At 36.6% G+C, this 20,945-nt stretch overlaps 1 protein-coding gene across 2 annotated transcripts in view; it reads left to right on the plus strand.

Moving 5' to 3' along the window:
* Window positions 1–20,945, plus strand: part of SYT1 (synaptotagmin 1) — a 625,237-nt gene that overhangs the window by 445,002 nt on the left and 159,290 nt on the right. Inside the window, exons 5-8 of one of the 2 annotated variants that reach the window (XM_018047591.1) lie at window positions 5,702–5,886; window positions 12,447–12,569; window positions 16,834–17,001; window positions 20,111–20,278. In XM_018047591.1, coding sequence (XP_017903080.1) covers window positions 5,702–5,886; window positions 12,447–12,569; window positions 16,834–17,001; window positions 20,111–20,278 — 644 coding nt within the window. The remainder of the gene's footprint in view (window positions 1–5,701; window positions 5,887–12,446; window positions 12,570–16,833; window positions 17,002–20,110; window positions 20,279–20,945) is intronic. The other variant, XM_018047592.1, reaches the window with a different exon arrangement.

The following is a 20,945-nucleotide window of genomic DNA, read 5'->3' on the forward strand; positions in this document are numbered from 1 at the left end:
AAAATTGAGCAAAGCCCAATAAGTTGTCCAGTCTGATGAGCCTACAGGTGGGTATAGAAGAGAAGAGAGAAAGCAAGGTGTACAGATGGACTGGGCCAAATCACAGAGGACTATAAAAGCTATGCACAAAATAATTGAAAATTATGTATTAGAAAATTTTGTTCACAAACAAGGTCTTACTGTATAGCAGGGAACTATATTCAACACCCTTTAAGAAACCATAATGAGACAGAATATGAAGAATATATATTACACACATGTACAACTGAGTCACTGCTGTACAGCAGAAACTAATACAACATTGTAAATCAACTATACTTCAATAAAAAATTTAAAAAGAAAGCTTTGTTTGATAACAATGAACAGATAAAATGGAGAGAAGCAATAACTGAAGGGAAGGGAGATCAGATAGGAGGTAACATCAGGCCTTCCAAGTCTAAATATATGTAAAAAAATAGAATAAAATGCATCAAAATAGAAATGACAAGACTCTCCAATCAGTTGCATACGGAAGTCAGAATTTCCACATGGTTCCAATATCCAGGAGGCAGGAAATTATAGAAGCACTAACAAAAGCCACACAGTCTGAGAACTGGTTTGAGAAGATAATGAAAGATTCATAAGGAACGTTTCCTAGGCAGTTGGGAGCACAGCTCTGGAATACAGAAGCAAGCATGGTCACCAGCCTAAAGTTCAAGGCATGGGAAAGGATGCATCGACAACAGAATCCATTTTGTTGCTTTTCCAGCTTCTAGAGAAGCTACCTTCCTTGGCTTGTGGTCCTTTCCTCTATCTTCAAAATCAACAGCACAGAATCCTCACATCTCTCTGATTCTGAAACTCTTGCCTCCCTTTCCCACTTAAGAGTATAAGTCCATCCAGATAACCCAAGATAGTCTCACCATCTCAAGATCACATTTGAAAAGTCTTTTTTTTTTTTTTTTTTTTTTTGGGTTGAGTAACACATTCAGAGGTTCCAGGGAACAGAATGTGGGCATTGTTGAAGAGTCATTATTCCGGGTACCACAAAGTCTAACCATCAGAAACAGAATTGACTTTGACTAAATTCTTGCACATCAGTTTACCTTCAGGTTAAATGATATGTGAGATTAATTCATTAACTAGAAGATGAAAATAACATTTTTAATGGGACGTTTTTCCATTAGTCTATTCTATTCTGCTGAAAGGTCCTTAAGTTAAATGTTAAAATTCATGTTGTAAAATTCCATATAAAGATCCTTAGGTAGCAATAAAAACAAATTGATAGCTTTCTGCCAGTAGCAATATTTTGATGAGCCTATTTTTGATTGAAACTAGATTTATATTAAAGAAATCACTCTTGGCAGCATCTTATGCTGTTATTTATTTTGTCCATTTTTTTCAAAAGTAAAATGTCCTATGAAGCAGGCTTCACAGCCAGACAAGCATTTTTCCTTTGTACACATTTATAATATGTGCATTTTAAACTAATAATGATATAAAAACATATTTCAATTTCTCCCACTATTACTTTGCTTAATAATGAACAAAATTTCTGTGACGATTATATATGTAAAGCTGTAGCACAGCTGCTGGCCCATAAGTAGATCTTCAATAAATTTTTGGTGTAATCCAAAATATATTTCAGGAGATTTGGTCACTAATATTGAAACTTATTTTCATAAATACTACAAAGCAATAATACTGTGGACAGTATTTCTGACTAAACTTACCAAATTCTCAAGATTTAGTTGCTCTACAAAACAGAAAAAGATTAACATGAAAATTCAATTCCAATAACTTCTTTTAATTTAAAATGGTGTTTTATAATTAACTATTCAGTCCAGTTTTCACATGGGTACACAAAATTATAGCATTAAGGCTTTCTCTTTAATTCTATCTAAAGGTGCCAATATAGTGTGAGGAAATTTTTGCTGATTTCATATGTTTAATATAGCATATTCAAAGGTAAAGTTAAGCTATTCAGAAGATCAGCTGAAAGCAAATCTAGAAGACGGCAGCACTATAAAAACCAGAGGTCAAAAACAAAAGGTTTCCAACGGTTATAATTCACCTTCAAGTTACTATATATCAAATTTCTTCCTGTAATCCTGTTCCTCTCTAACTCTTATAAATAATGTTCTGGGCTTTCACAGGCTGTTTTCTTTTTGTGAGGTTGTCAAATGATCTCTTTCTTGCCTTGGGTAATTTAAGAGAGTTTTATGTAGCTCTCTGAGAGACTCTCACACAAGTCCGACTAAGAGGATAATTTATGAGGTTCAAAATGAAGGGTCATTATTAACACTGTCTTGCCTGTAATGAATTCATAGGCTGTCTCATTCGTGCATGGCAAGGTTTTAACTAGATCAAAAGACTTAAAGGCTTTTAAACGAAGTACTGTGAATGATATCATTGGTTACAGAAGCTTGCTTTATGTTTTTTAAAAAAATACGATTGCTTAGAAAACTCTAAGAAAATATGTCTTACAACAAACTGTGGAAAATTCTTAGAGAGATACGAATACCAGACCACCTGACCTGCCTCTTGAGAAACCTATATGCAGGTCAGGAAGCAACAGTTAGAACTGGACATGGAACAGACTGGTTCCAAATAGGAAAAAGAGTATGTCAAGGCTGTATATTGTCACCCTGCTTATTTAACTTACATGCAGCGTTTCATGAGAAATGCTGGGCTGGATGAAGCACAAGCTGGAATCAAGATTGCCGGGAAAAATATCAATAACCTGAGATATGCAGATGACACCACCCTTATGGCAGAAAGTGAAGAACTAAAGAGCCTCTTGATGAAAGCAAAAGAGGAGAGTGAAAAAGGTGGCTTAAAATTCAACATTCAGAAAGCTAAGATCATGGCATCCAGTCCCATCACTTCATGGCAAATAGATGGGGAAACAATGGAAACAGTGACAGACTTTATTTTGGGGGGCTCCAAAAATCACTGCAGATAGTGACTGCAGCCATGAAATTAAAAGACACATGCTTCTTGGAAGAAAAGTTATGACCAACTTAGACAGCATATTAAAAGCAGAGACATTACTTCGCCAACAAAGGTCCATCTAGTCAAAGCTGTGGTTTTTCCAGTAGTCATGTATGGATGTGAGAGTTGGACTATAAACAAAGCTGAGTGCCAAAGAATTGGTGCTTTTGAATTGTGGTGTTGGAGAAGATTCTTGAGGGTTCCTTGGACAGCAAGGAGATCCAACCAGTCCATTCTAAAGGAAATGCTGCTGCTGCTAAGTCACTTTAGTCGTGTCCAACTCTGTGCGACCCCATGGACAGCAGCCCACCAAGCTCCCCCGTCCCTGGGATTCTCCAGGCAAGAATACTGGAGTGGGTTGCCATTTCCTTCTCCAATGTATGAAAGTGAAAAGTGAAAGTGGAGTCGCTCAGTCGTGTCCGACTCTTAGCGACCCTATGGACTGCTGCCTACCAGGCTCCTCCGTCCATGGGATTTTCCAGGCAAGAGTACTGGAGTGGGGTATCTAAAGGAAATGAGTTCTGAATATTCATTGGAAAGACTTAATGCTGAAGCTGAAACTCAATAGTTTCAAACTCAATAGTTTGGCCACCTGATGCGAAAAGACCCTGATGCTGGGAAAGATTGAAGGCGGGAGGAAAAGGGGATGACCGAGGATGAGATGGCTGGATGGCATCACTGACTCAATGAACATGAGTTTGAATAAATTCAGAGAGTTGGTGATGGACAGGGAAGCCTGGCGCGCTGCAGTCCATGGGGTCACAAAGAGTTGGACACGACTGAGCGACTGAACTGAAGGGCCCATCTGTAACTTTCACACAAATCTTTCTTTGGCTGAAAACACAGTTTCGGCAGTTATGGTTTTAGACATCCGTAGGGTATAACATCTAGTCGTCTTTCATACGCTAGAATAATATGCAGAGTAAGTCTTTTCCACTACGAAGCTAAGTGCAAAAGGAGCCAAGTGAGTGAATTTTCTCGATTTGAAGAAAAGGTAATTTTTAAGTGTTTTTACATTACCGAAGTACTCCTGACTTGTGTTCAACAATCATTGATACTAATGATGTTTATGTAACTAAAGAAAATAGCACTTTTCCTTACCATTTCAGTACCCAATGTCTTTTTTTTTTATTACAACAGACAAATCTAATTACTACTTCTTCTGATTAATCTCAATGGATAAATAATTACTTTCTAGGCAAACTGAAATCCTCCATGTTTCCATGAGAACTGATTTTTTATAAGTACATATGTAGGGGATAACAAATGAGAAAATAGAGCTATTTTTAGTAGTTGGGCAACTTGTGATAGAAAAACATGTTTGCATATCTTTATTTGTATATGCTTTATTAAATAAATCCTGTAAATCCGAAGTCTATGCTCTTGTATCTAAAAAAATCTCTCTTCCTTCTCCCATTTTCTGACCTAAATCCTGTCAGTTGTTCACCCCCTTTTTCATATGTGCATGTTTTATGTCCCCACATGTATTCTGAGCTCTGTCACCCATAATACTTAGCCTCATGCCTTGAATTTTAAAAAAAACAAAATAGCTACTATTCATTGAATTTTTGCTGTGTGCTGGATGCCATTCTCAGACTATTAGTCTATTAACTCAGCCTTGAAAGGAGATGAAATGGGAACCATGGTTATCTTTGCATTATGGAGAGGCAAACAGAAATCCATACCAGTTAAACAGTCCGGGCAGTCACACGGCCTGTAAGCAGTCAAGCCTGAATCTAAGCCTGGCTTTATCAGCACTGCCCTGCTTCCAGGGACCCTGTGTGGGTAACTCTCCCCGTGATCTACTTTCAGACCCCCAAGGCCTTCTTCCTAACCTTCGCTACTGTTAGGATTTTACATTTGCTTTTCTGGGTTTTTTTTTATTATTATTACTATTAATGTCTACATCTTCCACTGTACCCAGAACATGTTACTAGAACCTGTGGTGTTTAATAGATAAGTAACAGCAGCAGCTAATATGCATTAAGTCTTTGCCATGTGCCAAGCACTACATCTTAATCTTCAGAAAGACTATCAGTTGTCTGTTTCATACATGACACCAATCATATATATATGTCTATCCCAATCTTCCAGTTCCTCTCACCTCTCCCCTTTCCCCTATTTGTCCTCTACATCTGTTCCTCTATTTCTTCTTTCCAAAAAAGATCATTTATACCATTTTCTAGATTCCACATATTTGCATTAATATTGAACATTTGCTTTTCTCTTTTACTTCACTCTGTATGACACTCTCTAGCTCCATCCACATCTCTACAAATGGCCCAGTTTAATTCCTTTTTATGGTTGAGTAATATTCCATTGTACATATGTACCAGATCTTAGAGATGAAGACACTGAGACAGAGAGAGGTTAGGAACTTGCCCAAGGTCACACAAGTAGTAAGTAGGGGAGCCAGGGTTTAAATTCAAAGGCCAAACTCCAGAGAAATGCTCTGAATAAATGAAGGAATGGATCAATAAAAATCTAGCCTGGAGGGGCAGGGAAAGCTGTAGAGGAGGTGACAACTGGCACGCCTGGAAGGGTGAGAAGGGAAAGATAGAGACGCTATAGGCAGAGCAAACACAGATAAAGCAGCGTGCGGCAGTGTGCCTGGAGCTCACTAAATACAAACGGGCGAGTGAGTAGCTTTCCAGCAAGTGAATTTAAAGGTCTTGCATACGTAAATGCTTTATTACTAATAGTCTCTGCACATTTTTTTTTCTTTCAGTGCCACCATGGGCCTTAATTGCCATAGCCATAGTCGCGGTCCTTTTAGTCCTGACCTGCTGCTTTTGTATCTGTAAGAAATGCTTGTTCAAAAAGAAAAACAAGAAGAAGGGGAAGGAAAAGGGAGGGAAGAATGCCATTAACATGAAAGATGTGAAAGATTTGGGGAAGACCATGAAAGATCAGGTAACGTGTTCACTCCATATTTCTCCTTATATGATTTTATCGATGATATAGGGAGGGTGGTGGGAGGGGGGTTCAGGGTTGGGAACTCATGTACACCTGTGGTGGATTCATGTCAAGGTATGGCAAAGCCAATACAGTATTGTAAAGTAAAAAAATAAAATTTAAATTAAAGATAAAAAAATAATAAATAAAAAAATTTAAAAAAATTTAAAAAAAATTTAAGAAGAGACAGTTTATTATTTCTTGCCAAATGAAGACATAAACAATATCCAGATACTTGCCAGTGTGGTAGAAATGTTTTGCAATCCTTTCAGTCATTGCTCAACATCCAAAGGTACAATGGAAACAAGCAATAGTTTTCCAATCTCCTAAGCATATACAGTTCCACCCTACTCGAAAGTAATTTGTTCTTCTCAGTCTATAGAATTCTCTAGGCAATAATACTAAAGTGGGTAGCCATTCCCTTCTGCAGGGGAATCTTCCTGACCCAGGGACTGAACCTCCAACTCCTGCATTGAAAGCAGATTTTTTACCACCTGAGCCACCAGGGAAGTGGGTTCAATCCCTGGGTTAGGAAGATCCCAAACCACTCCAGTATTCTTGCCTGGGGAAATCCCATGATCAGAGGAGCCTGGTGGGCTAGAGTCCATGGGGCCACTAGAGTCAGAGATAACTTTGGAACTAAACCACCAAACCACCACCACCAGGCATATAAACCAAGAAAGGGCATCCATGATCGTCAGGGCCATCTTGATAGGCCCAGCATACTGAAATGATACCTAAATATTTTTATTACATCTGTTTAACCCATTATAAGTGGGTCTAGATTTTGAGAAACAGAATAAAGAGTATCTGTTCTCTCTCTTGGGCCGGGCATCTTTTTAACATTATCACTGTTCATAATCACCATTAAATCTTATAGCTATTTATCACACATGATGAAAGCTGCCATCCCTATGCAGTTATCCAGCTCAGTGATGAGTGCTTTAGGAACAATGAGTTATACAAGAGAAGGAAGAGAATGATGAATTGGAGCTAAAGAACAGGGTAGAATTTTAAGGCAAAACCCTTATTCTTCCACTTAAGGACAGTTAGAGCCATAATGCAGGTTATAAAATCCATCTGCCTGAGTTATCTTCCCAAGGCTAACGACTGCTCCTTGACACCAGGGGTCCCCAGCCTTTCTGGCACCAGAGGACAGTTTTACGGAAGACAATTTTTCTGTGGATGGGGATGAGGGGGATGAGGAGGGTTCAGGCAGTGCTGTGAGTGACGTGGAGCAGCAGATGAAGCTGTGCTCAGTAGTCACTCACCTCCTGCTCTGCAGCCTGGTCAGTGGCCCAGGGTTGGGGACCCCTGCTTTACACCATTGTCTATTTTTCCTAGACTAGAGGATTTGGTTGAGAATAAAGTCTACTATTAATAGTTATAATAATTAAGTGCCGCTTCCCTTCTTTTTTGGAATCATATTCATTTTGGAATATTTCTAAAGAACACTTATTTCATATAAAAAGTAAATGTCAAGATTTTTCAAAGATAATATTTCTAGTTACCACTGCTTCTCTGCAAATAAATCAAAATTTCTATTTATCCCCTAATAGCAACATATATAAGTAGTTTTATAAATTCTCCTATAGTATTACTATTAATTATACTCTTAAATATGTGTATCCCCTTAAGAATAATTTAGTTAAGGGGGGCCTTTTTAGTACATTTTCATAGTTCTCCACACAGTCAGGACACTAATCCCTCTCCCCTGCTTGAGTTTTAAACACTTTTCTCAAAGACACAGTAATGTCTCTTGAAAACGATTTCACAAAGGCTCATTTTCAAACTTTTTCTTGGTTTCAGAGCTATAGAATGAACACAATACTTGCATTCCCATTCAGAGAGCCTCATTCTGAGCTCAGTATCAAAGGTTACGTTTTTCTCAAAGTACCTAACCACAGCCAGAGGAGCCCAGGCGCCAATGTTCAACCACAGATGTCTAAGAAGGATTTTTCTTTGGGGCTAATTTGTTACATAGAAACTGAAGTTTTAAATCATGTCTTGCTTATTTCATCATTTTGTGTAACCAGCAGGACTTGATAGATTTCTTTAGACAACATATTTGGGAGATGAAATGTAGTAAAAATCTTCTAGATGGACATGGATGGTCTGAATAATTTGTATGTGAATTTCATCTGTATCTATGAAATAAACTGGAAATATAATACTATCATTTTCATATCTTCAATAAAATTCAAATGTGGTTTTCATGTATGCTAGAATTAACAGTTAAAAGCACTAAACAATGTTAAATGATTACTACAGCCTTTCTTCCTAGGACAATAAATTTGTATTTTTCTTTGTGGAATTTGTTCTGTAGGATGTAAGACTGTCATTTATAGCATAGTAGCAATGTTTATTACCCCTGTTATGACATGGATAAATGACCAAGATCTCAAAAACAGTAAATACAGAGAACTGACGGTTAATTTTTCATTGCTCACCAAGTCTTTTGGATGAGAGGGGAAGAGAAATGAGTCAAATAAGAAAATACTAGGAAGTCATTGTTAGTTTATAGCAGTCTACTATTACAATATAGCATTTAGAATTTCAGCAACTCAAAAGGTGTTTTTTAATCATTTTAAGTAGGTCGTTTTGTCTACTAGGATTTTATAGGTTTTATTTTAACTTACGACCAATAAAATGTACAGAAGAAAATATAATCTGAGCAAGTGAAAATAGGCCCCATTGGTAAAGTTATATAATAATAGCTTATGCTACTTTTTAAGGAGATAAAAGTAACCAATCAATTTCTATCATTTTTTTAAAAGAAAGGATAAAACATCAGAACAAAATGTACAGATTTTAAGATGTTATGTCACGTGGTGATCATCTGATCATCCAAGTTCAAAATAGCATAAACAAGGTTAAATTATTCTTTACTTACATTTTCAAGCAATTTTAGACAAAATACTGACATAAACATGAGGAAAGCAATACTGATAACGCATGGCTCTTCATATCTAGAAAGTAGACGGGTGTAAGAGGCATGTTAGATATGCTTTCCTAAGATACCTAAGCTCTAGGAGAAATCAGCAAGTTTTCACCATTTCATTCCAAATAAGAACCCATATAAATTCAAAGCTCAATAATCATGACTATGTCTCTACGATGATTTTATAACCAAGGAAGAATTTCTAAATATTCTTCAATGACAACAAAATGGAGATGATAGATAGTATTTTTATACAGCAAAGTATATATATTTAAAGGTTTTTAATGGTTTAAAACTTAAAAGCACTAAAAATACAGAGGCGCAATATCAGCTTGCAAAGTCAGAGGTCTGGAGAGGTCATTTCTCCATGGTTTTTACTAATGTGTGTGGATATTTAAATTTTTATTTCTTCCTTCTATGTCCTCCCTATCTGTGTTGTGTCTCATGACTGTTCGGGACTGTCCCTTGCGGTAGGTTCCCTCTCCTATTAGACACCCCTAAGTCAATGCTCAGATACATTTAGTGGCCTGGCAGCTGGGGCTCCACAGCTGAGGGTGTACCATTCTGACACACATCAAAAGGCTGAACTAAATTGATTTTTTTTAAGATAAAGGATTCTCATTTTAAACATTCCTAACTGATTAAAGAGAACAGTATTAGAAAGCTCACGTTTTAATCGATGGGCACAGAAAGAAAATTCAGTGTCTTATGCTCCATTTTTGGAGTGCCTTATCAATTCCAAGTCTGAACAGTTTAACTTAGCATGGACAAAGCACCTTCTGACAGTTTATCTAAGTACAACTAAGCACCTTATGAATGTTGAATCAAGCCAGAAGCATATGCGCTAAATTTTTGCAATTTAAAACAAAGTCTTTTTCCCAACACAGTTTTTTCTAGTACAGTTTATCAAACTCTGAGAACTTCTGGGCTTACATGCCTTTTCCTCTGCATTCTGTTAGGGGTTGGGAGTAGGGACTAAGTGCTCTTTAGATATTATAATAGCTACTGATTTAATAGGTCTGAATTTAATGTAAAGGTACAGAAAATGTCTTGCTTAAGCTCAGCCTTTGGCACAAGAATAGACTTAATCACATCAGAGATGAACAGTGACACTGAGAAATTATCAAAAATTTAGCCCTATTTCATGCAGAATAATTGCAGAGATGGTCTTGCACCTTTTATTAGGATAAAAACCACTTAGGGAAAAGGAGATTTAATATCTCAACCCTTTCCAATTACACTGAGCTGAAATATGATATGTAAATTGTCAGTTCTGAAAGAGAATTTGAAAAAGTATTTTAATCCATGAATTTTTTTATGTTTATGGTGGAATAGTGTGAAGATTTTTTTCAGGCAAAAATTTGCATTAAATAGTTTGCCATTCAAAAAATTAAAATCTTGCAGGAAGCAAATTACCTACATTGCCATTTTCTGAACACATCTTTTCACAGTGTTAAAGACCTATACACAGCTGAGGTTTTGAAAAGGCAATGGTTCACGACTTCAAGTCTTCCAATTAAACTCAACAGTCGTTTCTTGTCACTTTACTATTATTTTTCTATTAGCAACACCTTCAAGCTAAAAGATTGATATTTAAATAATTATGTTGTTTTCCTGTCTTGGGCTATTGGTAAATCAGCATTTTACTATTGAAGGAGACAACGAAGTATAAACTTCCAAATAAAATGGGGTATGGCTAACCAGTTCTGAAAGGTTTTTGCACAGATGTAAAAATGACAATTTTCCAAAGTCATTGTAGGCTCCTGAAATTTTTCAGGAAGCACAAAATGGGAAGCATCTCTGACTACAGTTCAGCTCTCTGTTTTTTGCGGTCTTTCCACCCAAATAAGTTCTAGTAAGATGATGCCAAGTCTGATTTTTAGGATCAAATTAAAGTTAGATAAGTAGAGCCAAATTGCAAAGTCTTGTCAGCTCGGAGACTGAGGCTGCCATTTTGAGGCATTACTGCAGGTCTCTGTATAAATGGATGAGTGAACAGAAACCTTTCTCTGAGCAGAGAAAAAAGACTATGTAATCTGGGTGAGGGGGGGAGGCTGGTGGTAGACCTGTTGTCTAGTGACTCTGAAGCCTGGTTATACTTCTTGTATTTGCGTTCTACAAGAGTTCTCAGATATAATTTGATCACTGACAAGAGTTTAGGTTTTTTTTTTACATTGTCAGAGATATTAAGCAGCCCACCACTCATCTGTCTTATCTGCAATTTTTTTTAGATTCTTCAGTAACACACACACAGAAGGCAATGAAAATGCCATAACCAAAATCTAGGAGAGAATACTTGCCATATGTAACAGCAGAAAGACTGAGTCTCTACAGATATCTAAGTGGCAAACAGCAGAGCAGAAAAATTAGCGAAGGGTATGTTATCCAGGCAATCCCCAGAAGGAAAAGTACAAATGGTTCCCGTAAAGATTTGTAAAGTTTTCAGCCTCAATAGTGTTCAGGAAAATGTAACACTGTATCATTTTTCACTTTGAATAATAACTACTTATGGATTTCTAATTATCTTTTCTAATTCTTTAAAGCAGTGAGAAGGCACACCCCTAGAAACAGAACTTCTATTATTTATAATCGTTACAGCCTATGACTTTTTGAGTAAAATTTTTACACATATTGGGAAAATACATTATATATTTTTAAATAAAGGGAACATATACATGAATTTTATGAAATTATGAGCTTTCTAGTATTTCCATTTACATCATACTGAAGTTTTAGGTTATAAGGAACATTCAACTGGTCCAAACTGAGTTTTGAGAATTTTATGCCATGATTTTTGCTTGTTACCACAAAATTAGTTTTTATACAAAGTTCAGTTTGACAAAATTGCAAACATAATTCCTTTTACCTTTTGGTATCAAATAGACCCATAAATCAATTTAATTCAGCCTAGCTTTCTTTGGAGCTGTTATAAAAATAAAACATTAAACTTCAACTGGAACTGGAGTAGATTTTTCTCTAAACATGCATTTGCTGGTGGCATGTTTCTTTTTTCCTCTTTTTCCATAACCATTGTAAATGTATATGCAAGACATAGGAAATTATGATTTGTCTGAGAATAACTTAGTCTACTATCTTTTTCTTAGGAAGCAAGGCAAGAAAAGGCCACACATTTCATATAAATTACTCCACTGCATGTAACAAGGGTGTTTTACATGGTGCTTAGCGTAGATCTCTTTAAACTACATGAATGTGAAAACTGGCCTGGTTAATAGCATGTTTGCCACACCTCAGAAAGAAGCGATTTTATCAGAGTCAAATATAATGCCAAGTTGATGTTTTCTTTGCAACAACTTTACATTTTTTGCTTGCAATATTCTGAGGGGCTTTTTCCATTGCTTCCATGTTGCTTGCTGATTGGGGGGAAAATTCCTTGCACAAATGGAATTTTTAAAAATATGTCAGTAGCAGATGTGAATGTGTGTCAGACAAATGGAGATTCCCGCATCTCAGTGCTTGCTTCTGACAGCGTGGAAGTATTAACCACAGGCCCAGTATCATTTGGGTTCGGTGAAAATTCACTTGAATTCACATATGATCCCCTTTCCCTTGCTTATAGGCCCTGAAGGATGATGATGCTGAAACCGGGTTGACTGATGGTGAAGAGAAAGAAGAACCCAAAGAAGAGGAGAAACTGGGAAAACTTCAATACTCACTGGATTATGATTTCCAGAATAACCAGGTCTGAGGGGGGAAATGTCTTGTAATTCCATTACATTTTCTGAAATATCAACCAGAAATTGAAACAAGATACTTCTTAAAACATTTCGTTTGCTACAAGCAGAAAATGCAATTATCGAAGCTATTGATGAAATAATTTCTAAGTACAGGTGGTCCCCCACTTGCTAATTTAACTTCTGGTAATTAGAATCCACAGGGTTCAGCTGATTACATCTACTATGGCACTTTCAGCAGGCAGGCAGAATACAAATTACCTTGAAGCCATCTGACTGATTCTGAGAGTTCCTAGGCATAGATCCCTCAGCCTTAGCTATAACGATCTTCTTCAGAATTCATGGATTTAGCTCCAAATAGGGCAAGTTAGACCATCAATTAAGCCAAAGATTTGAAAAAAAAATTTAACTGCCTGATAAGGAATCAAGGATTTAAAAATCGGCTTTCCATGAGTTTCATTTCCTTCTATGACACTGCGTAGGACTCCTGGCACAAATGAGTTAACAGCTCTAGAAAAGTAGAAAGACCAGCTAATTGACTTCTAGTGCCTTTGCGTGCATCCCCAAAAGTAACAAGGAAATGAAAGTGAAGTGAAAGTGAAGTTGCTCAGTCATCTCCGACTCTTGGCCACCCCATGAACTGCAGCCCACCAGGTTCCTCTGTCCATGGGATTCTCCAGGCAAGAGTACTGGAGTGGGTTGCCATTTCCTTCTCCAGGGGATCTTCCTAACCCAGGGATTGAACCCGGGTCTCCCACATGGTAGGCTGATGCTTTACCCTCTGAGCCACCATAAAAGGTGTGTCAAAAACAGACCTTCCAGCTTTAAAAGTCGTGAAGTGCCACCAAGATGAATGATAATATTAGCTGCTGGTGCATCTGCTGCTAAGTCACTTCAGTCGTGTCCGACTCTGTGTGACCCCATAGACGGCAGCCCACCAGGCTCCCCCATCCTTGGGATTCTCCAGGCAAGAACACTGGAGTGGGCTGCCATTTCCTTCTCCAATGCGTGAGAGTGAAAAGTGAAAGTGAAGTCACTCAGTCGTGTCCGACTCCCAGTGACCCCATGGACTGCAGCCCACCAGGCTCCTCCTCCCCTGGGATTCTTCAGGCAAGAGTACTGGAGTGGGGGATAATATTAGCTAGTTTTTATTAACTCCCTGTTTTCATGGTACCCCACGATAAATGTTTAAAAAGAAAAATCTCTTTACCTAAAAAGACCTTCTAGGATCTATGACTTTGATGATGATATCCCTTTACCTTCTAAACTGTTCAAGAAATTTTAAAAATTAGATAAGAATTAGCTGAGTTAGAGATCAGGTTCTTAAGAATCATTAAGACACAGTTCTTTTTCAACTAGGGTAGCTTTAAATCTCTCCAGTTTGTTTTAAATCTCTCTGGTTTGATCAGTTCACTGATCTTTCAGGGTGGGAAAGAACTTGATAGACGTAAATACAGTTACTACCTAACTGTAGCATGTGTTAATTATGTCCAATTTGATGAGAAGTAAATGATAAATAAATCAAACACCAAAAGTCAGCTTTGATAACTAATGCCCAAAGTCAGTAATACTGTGAGCCCTAAGTAATGGCAGGAATTCTGGGCTTTATTTAGTTCAGATAACATCTTTACTTTTTGAAGTGTCCAGAGGATTCCTTACAAAGAATGTATTGATATGCATGGTCATATTATAAATAATTACATTTAATTAGCTTCATTACAGTCCTAGTTCATTATTTTATCTTACTTTCCAGAAAGCTGCATGTTAGTTACAGATACAGCCTTGTAAGTATGAATTTATACAGAATTATAGGTATACTATTTCTACTTAAGTAAATATGGCATTTTAGGTTATTTTTATCATTTATACCATGATTTGACTATCAGGGGTTGGTTAAGAGCAAAACTGCCTTATTTATAAATTCTAGGGAAGGTCAAGGTCAGCAAATGTTATCTTAACACAAAACATCTTTTGCAGAAATATAGACAGCTTCCCTTGTGACTCAGCTGGTAAAGAATCTGCCTGCAATGTGGGAGACCTGGGTTCAATCCCTGGGTTGGGAAGATCCCCTGGAGAAGGAAATGGCTACCCACTCCAGTATTCTGGCCTAGAGAATTCCATGGACTATATAGTCCATGGGGTTGCAAAGAGTCGGACACAACTGAGCGACTTTCACTCACTCATTCTCACTCAAACTGCTTTTATATATGTATCCAACATTTTTCTACTAATTAATTCTACTTTCATATTTTTCAATAGAAATCTAGGGGTACCTCATCCTGGTTAGTCATAATTTTGAAACTCCTACATTGGTTTTGAGTATTATAAGTAACATTTTATAAAGTAGTATTTTTAAGAATATAGTACTGAAAAAAAAATATAGAATTGAATTTTTTTTTACTCAAACATGATGCAATGTATTTATTCTTCTCTTTCTAACAAACACATTGTAGGAGGTATTTCGTTCTGAGCATCTATAATATTCTACCTGATAAAATTTAATATTCTGCATTTATTTTTCTGAATGTTCTTAGCTAATCTGATTTACAAAATGATTCCTGTGAGTCATGGAACATAAAGTCTGAGGATTTTTGTAGATAAGGCTGTAATCAAATATACACACTTGCTTACCAAAACTAAAAGACAATCCTCAAAGTCCCCTAAGAAGCTTTCATGGTGGAGAAAAATGTGATCTCTTCTTCTTCTCTCAAAAAAATGTAATCTCTTCTCTTCTGTAATCTCTTCTTCTTCTCTCAAGCAGAAGCCAGAGGGGAGTTGGAAGCAGTAATTCCATCTCTTATCAACAAAATGCCCCCAAACCTTTCAAGTGTAGATGATCAAGTTTAAAAGACTTTAGGCTATATTACTAGTTATTTCCCTGCCCCAAACAAAAAGTATTGCAAAAAGAGAGAAGGAGAGAATATAATCTCACTTATTCACATTGCTAACCAAAAGCAAATTCCAAATACCAACTTGGCAAACCAAGAGACAAACTGTTTGCTTTACTAATCATGTCTTTATAAGCTTATGTCTATTTTAGCCATCCTTTGACCATCTGTCTACGTTTTGTGTACTTACAATCCAGCATTATTATTGCTACTGTTGTATGAAGTCACAAAAAGATACTGAAACATTAAAATGGAAATAGCAATCTTTAAGGGTATTGGTCTAGATTAAAAATTGAGCCAATGGGCCAAAGTGCACTTATGCACTTATGGATCAATTTTGTAAAAAGTTGCTGTGACTTTTTTTTTCAGAGGTTAATTGCTTTTCCACCCTATTGGTTGAAAAAAGTACAGTCTCAAAATTTCAGACCCCATTTTAAGATGTGAAAGCTATACATTCTGCATTTCTGAATAGTATATCCCTTGAATAACAGTAAGAGTCTACTTTTGTTTCCCATATGAATCTAAACCAGTCTGTTGACACAGCATGACTGATGGCAGAGCATCAGAATAGTCCACTCACACCTTCTGTTTCCTTTGCAAAAACATGAACAATGCCAGTCAACACTCACATTCATAATAAGAAATAGGAATGCATCACTGAGAAAAATCAGATGTGAAGAATGCAGAGATTTCTGCTATATTTGAATAAAATCAGTCACTTAGCATTAAAACCATAACTGTAATCTCTTTTAGATGAAGCTGAAATTATTTTTCTTTGACCCTATGTCCTATATTTAAATACAGAATTTAATATATAATAATTATTTTACTCTAAGTTAAAACAAGAAGTAGCTAGCATACAAGTAAAGGCCAAATATGATAGAAGCTTGAAGATGTTTTTATCTCAAAAAGCTACCCAATTTCTAAGAAATTTCTATCTAGCTGGTCTGAAGCTTTGGTTCAAAATAAAATTTTCCTGCTTTATAATTACAGGCTTGTGATTGTTTAACAACTTATTTCCACTTACAAATCACACTCTGGTAAGAAAAATAATACACAAGGGCTTTTAGCAACTGGGAAGTTATTTGATTGCAATCCTTTTGCAAATATGAATTCCATATTTAAATGTAATCAGCAACCTTTTAAAAAGCCTCTTTTGTGTTTAAAACCAGGCTTCCTAGAGCTTGCGTATATCATAATTGAGTTTCTGAAGTCTGGGTATATCATTTCATTTGCCTTCTGTGTTCAGCTTCTTAAGAGAATAGAAGTTTATCAAAAGCAAAGAAGAAAAGAGCAATCACAATGTGCAGCCTTGTGAACAAATCAGTCTTTTCCAGCATGTTCACCAGTGCCGATGCTGGCCATCTTCTGCCTCTCATTTCAGCTCCTGGTAGGAATCATCCAGGCTGCCGAGCTGCCTGCCTTGGACATGGGGGGCACCTCTGATCCCTATGTGAAGGTTTTTCTGCTGCCCGATAAAAAGAAGAAATTTGAGACTAAAGTCCACCGAAAGACCCTTAATCCTGTCTTCAACGAGCAGTTTACTTTCAAGGTATTTTTTGTGTGTGTATTTACTGTTGAACTTCTTCTCTGTTGTTTTAGATAACAGACCAGTCTCATCCTGACACATACAGATACATGTGCATGACCACTTTCAGAGACTCACAAGTGATTCTGCTCAGAATATCCATAATTCTTATTTTCAATGTAATGAGGGCTCTACTATGCACTTAAATTTGATCCAAATAGGATTCAGCTCAGCTATTTCAGAATAGAGTATGGACTGGCATAGAACAAGGATGTCATTCGTGTCCATAAAGTGAGTTCAGCTTCCAGTGTGTCCATGGACCTGAACATTTCCCCCTCTCTAAAATAAAGCCAAAAGATTACAGACTTTTCCCAGGTTTCCAAGTTTTGAAAACCAATCACAACCACAGAATAAAGTAAGCTATCCAACATTATTTCAAATGATACAAATAGGTATTACTCTCATTGCAAAATTCTTTGTGTACAGGGCCAATTTGAGTATTTTAAAACATTCTAAATCCATAAATAAAAAGAATAGGAGCCAATTATTTTTTTTTTCCAGCTCTAGCATTTTTCCTTTCCTCTTGGCTCTTCCCTGGTGTTCTTCATCTTGTTGAGACACCTCAATTAACAAACGATAACAAAGAGGACTTCTGGCGCCAGAATAACAGGAAAAGGTGCCTGGCGGGCTTCAGGCATCTCCTATGTACAAGCTCTGTAGTTCTCCACCTGAAGTCATGCATAAAAACAGTCTCCTGGTTGGTGTCTTTAACATGTGAAATTTTTTAATGCGTTCCTTAAAACGATACATGTCTGTGAATATGCCAGCAGGCAGAGTCAGAATCACTCATCTACCAGCCAGCCTTAGCAATAGCGCACACTGCATGTCAACAAATATCCCAAATAAATGGAGGAAACTTCAGGTGTGAGTCAGTCTCATGAACCTTGCTTCTAGTTTTCTAAAAGAGTACTGACGTTCTATTCACTCTTCAATTTCAGTTTGTAAGACAAGAAAAATCCCTTCTGTGTTGTCAGCAATCCTATTTAAAATCTACACTTTTCTAAACCAAGACAGCTAAAGTAGCTCTAGAAACATTCTGAAACTACTCAGTTTAAGAAAAACTAATCATTGGGATCAATATGCCACAGAACGTACAATGAAAACAAACAAAACAAAAATATTGCAAAAGGTAATCAGAATCATTCGATTTGACTCTGTGTGGATCTCAATTTAGGTCAGTAGTTTCTAGCCAATGTTTAGCCAGCACATTCTTAAATTATTTGAAATATTGTGAGGCTTTGTTTTGAGTTATCTATATGCTATTTCTTTTTTAAAATGTGTACTGCTAATAATTTCTAGTAATGTCTAACTTCAAGAATTATAATCATGGGAGATTTTGAAATTGCCTATAAAATTTAATCAGGTTCCATTTCATTTTAGGAGAGTTGATCACATCATAAATCAAGCCAAAGTACAATATATTTTCCTACATTTAAAAAATACACCACTGTTTCTAGAGAACTAGCCAGTTTCTCCTTTTAGGCTTTGTAGATTATGCATCTTAAATGGAAGCAAAATAGTTTAAAGGGGATTGGCTTTAAAACTGAGTTCAAATCCACTGAAAATGAACTTGACATGCCCCAAATGAAATGCTCCTTTTCTCCACAATAAACGTCCACTTGAAAGAGCTACTTATATTCAAACAATAAATATTTATTAAGTACCTGCTGTGTGCCAGCACTGTGCTAAATGCTTTACATGTATTCATTTGGCCTCAACCAGCTCCCGAGAAATAGACACGATTATCATCATTCTAGGTTTATTTACTTGTCCCAGGCCCTTCAGCTGGAAGAGGGGGAAACCCAGTCTTGGACCTGTCTGACCTCCAACTCGGGTTTTTGACTGTCATTTCGTATAATCACCAACAAATCTAGACAAATTTCAGAAATAAGATGCAATTCTCAAGAGCTCATCCCTACTCTAAAATTAATTTCTTTCTTTCAAAGTCATCTCTTTGGAAGGGTTTACTTTTTCATTCTAAAGTGGAAAATGGGTTATGCCTAGTTTTTAATCATAGTATTTTAACCCAATTCCTACTAGATGACAAATGATAGAAAACAAAAGCTCTTTGGAAAAAAGCAAAATTTCTTGTATATATACGGTCAAAAATTCTTCCTTCTCCTTTCTTTCTTAATATACGGAATTAATTGAGAAATGTTTGCTGGAGCATAAGACAACTATTTACACTGATAAAATAATAACAAGTGTCTGAAAATTGATGAAACCTTCAATACAAGTCTAAACAATTTCTTAATTAGGCATTTCTTCCCAGTTACTGAAGTGTAGCTTCCTTGGAATTGCCCTGCTTTCTCTGAGTATTAAAAATGTCACTAATAAACATCCCAGCCCATAGCATCTGTCCCAGATATTTTTGAACAGCTGGAGAATTCATCAGTTTTTGGCCTTTTGCCTCTGCTCATCCTAAAGAGTGTCATTCCTAAGAATGAACTTCAAGATCTAGATTATAATGAATCTGATATTCAAAACATCAATTTTCTAGTCAGCTCCTGTCAATCAGCAAATTATTTTAAGGAATAGGGGAGGCACCTTGTGAATTTCATTCCAAACCTTACAGACTCCTAGCATGTCTTCTCATTAAGCGCTGCTTCATTAAACTATGGCATCCAAATGGCCTCAAAGAGTTAATAGAACTTTTGAAATAACTACCCCTGAGTAAGTTGTCCCCTCACAATATAACTTAACAATAACAACAAAACATTCTTCAAGAAAAAGTTCCTTATATAGTCAAGTGCAATCAGCTTGGTTTATTCCTATTTTACTCTTGAAGTATTTCTAGCATGACTAATAGCAGGAGCCATTATTAATAACACTAACAGCTTCTAGAACTTTGGGAGAAAGTGATAAATCACTATGGTAAGCCCTCACTTTCACCCAAGTAACTTAAGCCCCAAGTAGTTAGTCAAATGATGCAATTTAAGGGGGAAAAGAAGCGCTACTTTTCTCCCTGTTCTGTTTATCCAACATAAATATTAAAATTAAACACTATGAAAAAGTAACATATTTTAAGCATTTTTTGGTCACCAGATATTTTATCCTGGTCTTTTTTATTTAGGTGCCATATTCGGAATTGGGTGGCAAAACTCTGGTGATGGCTGTCTATGACTTTGATCGCTTCTCTAAGCATGACATCATCGGGGAATTTAAAGTCCCCATGAACACGGTGGATTTCGGTCACGTAACTGAGGAGTGGCGTGATCTGCAAAGTGCAGAGAAGGAAGAGGTAAGGAAAACATTAGCATTTCTAACATGACAAGCTGGTCTCGCCAGTTGCTACTCTCAAACTAACCTACTGAGAGATGCTGGGCTGGTGTGAGTAATGTGGGCCTCCAGCTGCTGACAGCTGGCAAAATAGGGTCAGGGGATTGCATAACCTCGTTAAAAAGTATGCAGGTCTACTGAATCTTATTTGAAGGAAAAGAGAGATTTGTGCAGGTCTTGGATCATTCCCTGGAGCCAGACACACATACACACACACGTACTTCTTTAAAAAGACAGGGAAAAAGTCATCTTATCCTTTGTATTTTTCTACAAAGATTTTGTTTCCTGCATAGGTTATGTAGCTATTAAATAGAAATGAAATGGCACTTTTTCATTGATTATTTCTGCATATCACAGTCAGATCATTGTTTCTCCTAAGAATTTCAGAGCACAATAAAACATCAAATAAAATTCACCAAGGTAGATAGATATTAAGTCCATTTTTTAAATGACTCACATTTTTATAGTATTCTTCACATTGTTTTTCCCCAGTTTTAATAGGTTAGTCCAGGATTTTCCTGTGATTTAAAAATGGGAAATTCAATATCCTTAGTGCATTTAAACTTCTCTGTGATTACGCTATGCCAGGCTAACACTAGCGTTTTTCTCTGCTACTGTTTCAACAGGCC

This window comes from Capra hircus, chromosome 5 (genome assembly GCF_001704415.2).
Source record: "Capra hircus breed San Clemente chromosome 5, ASM170441v1, whole genome shotgun sequence".
Lineage (NCBI taxonomy): Eukaryota > Metazoa > Chordata > Mammalia > Artiodactyla > Bovidae > Capra > Capra hircus.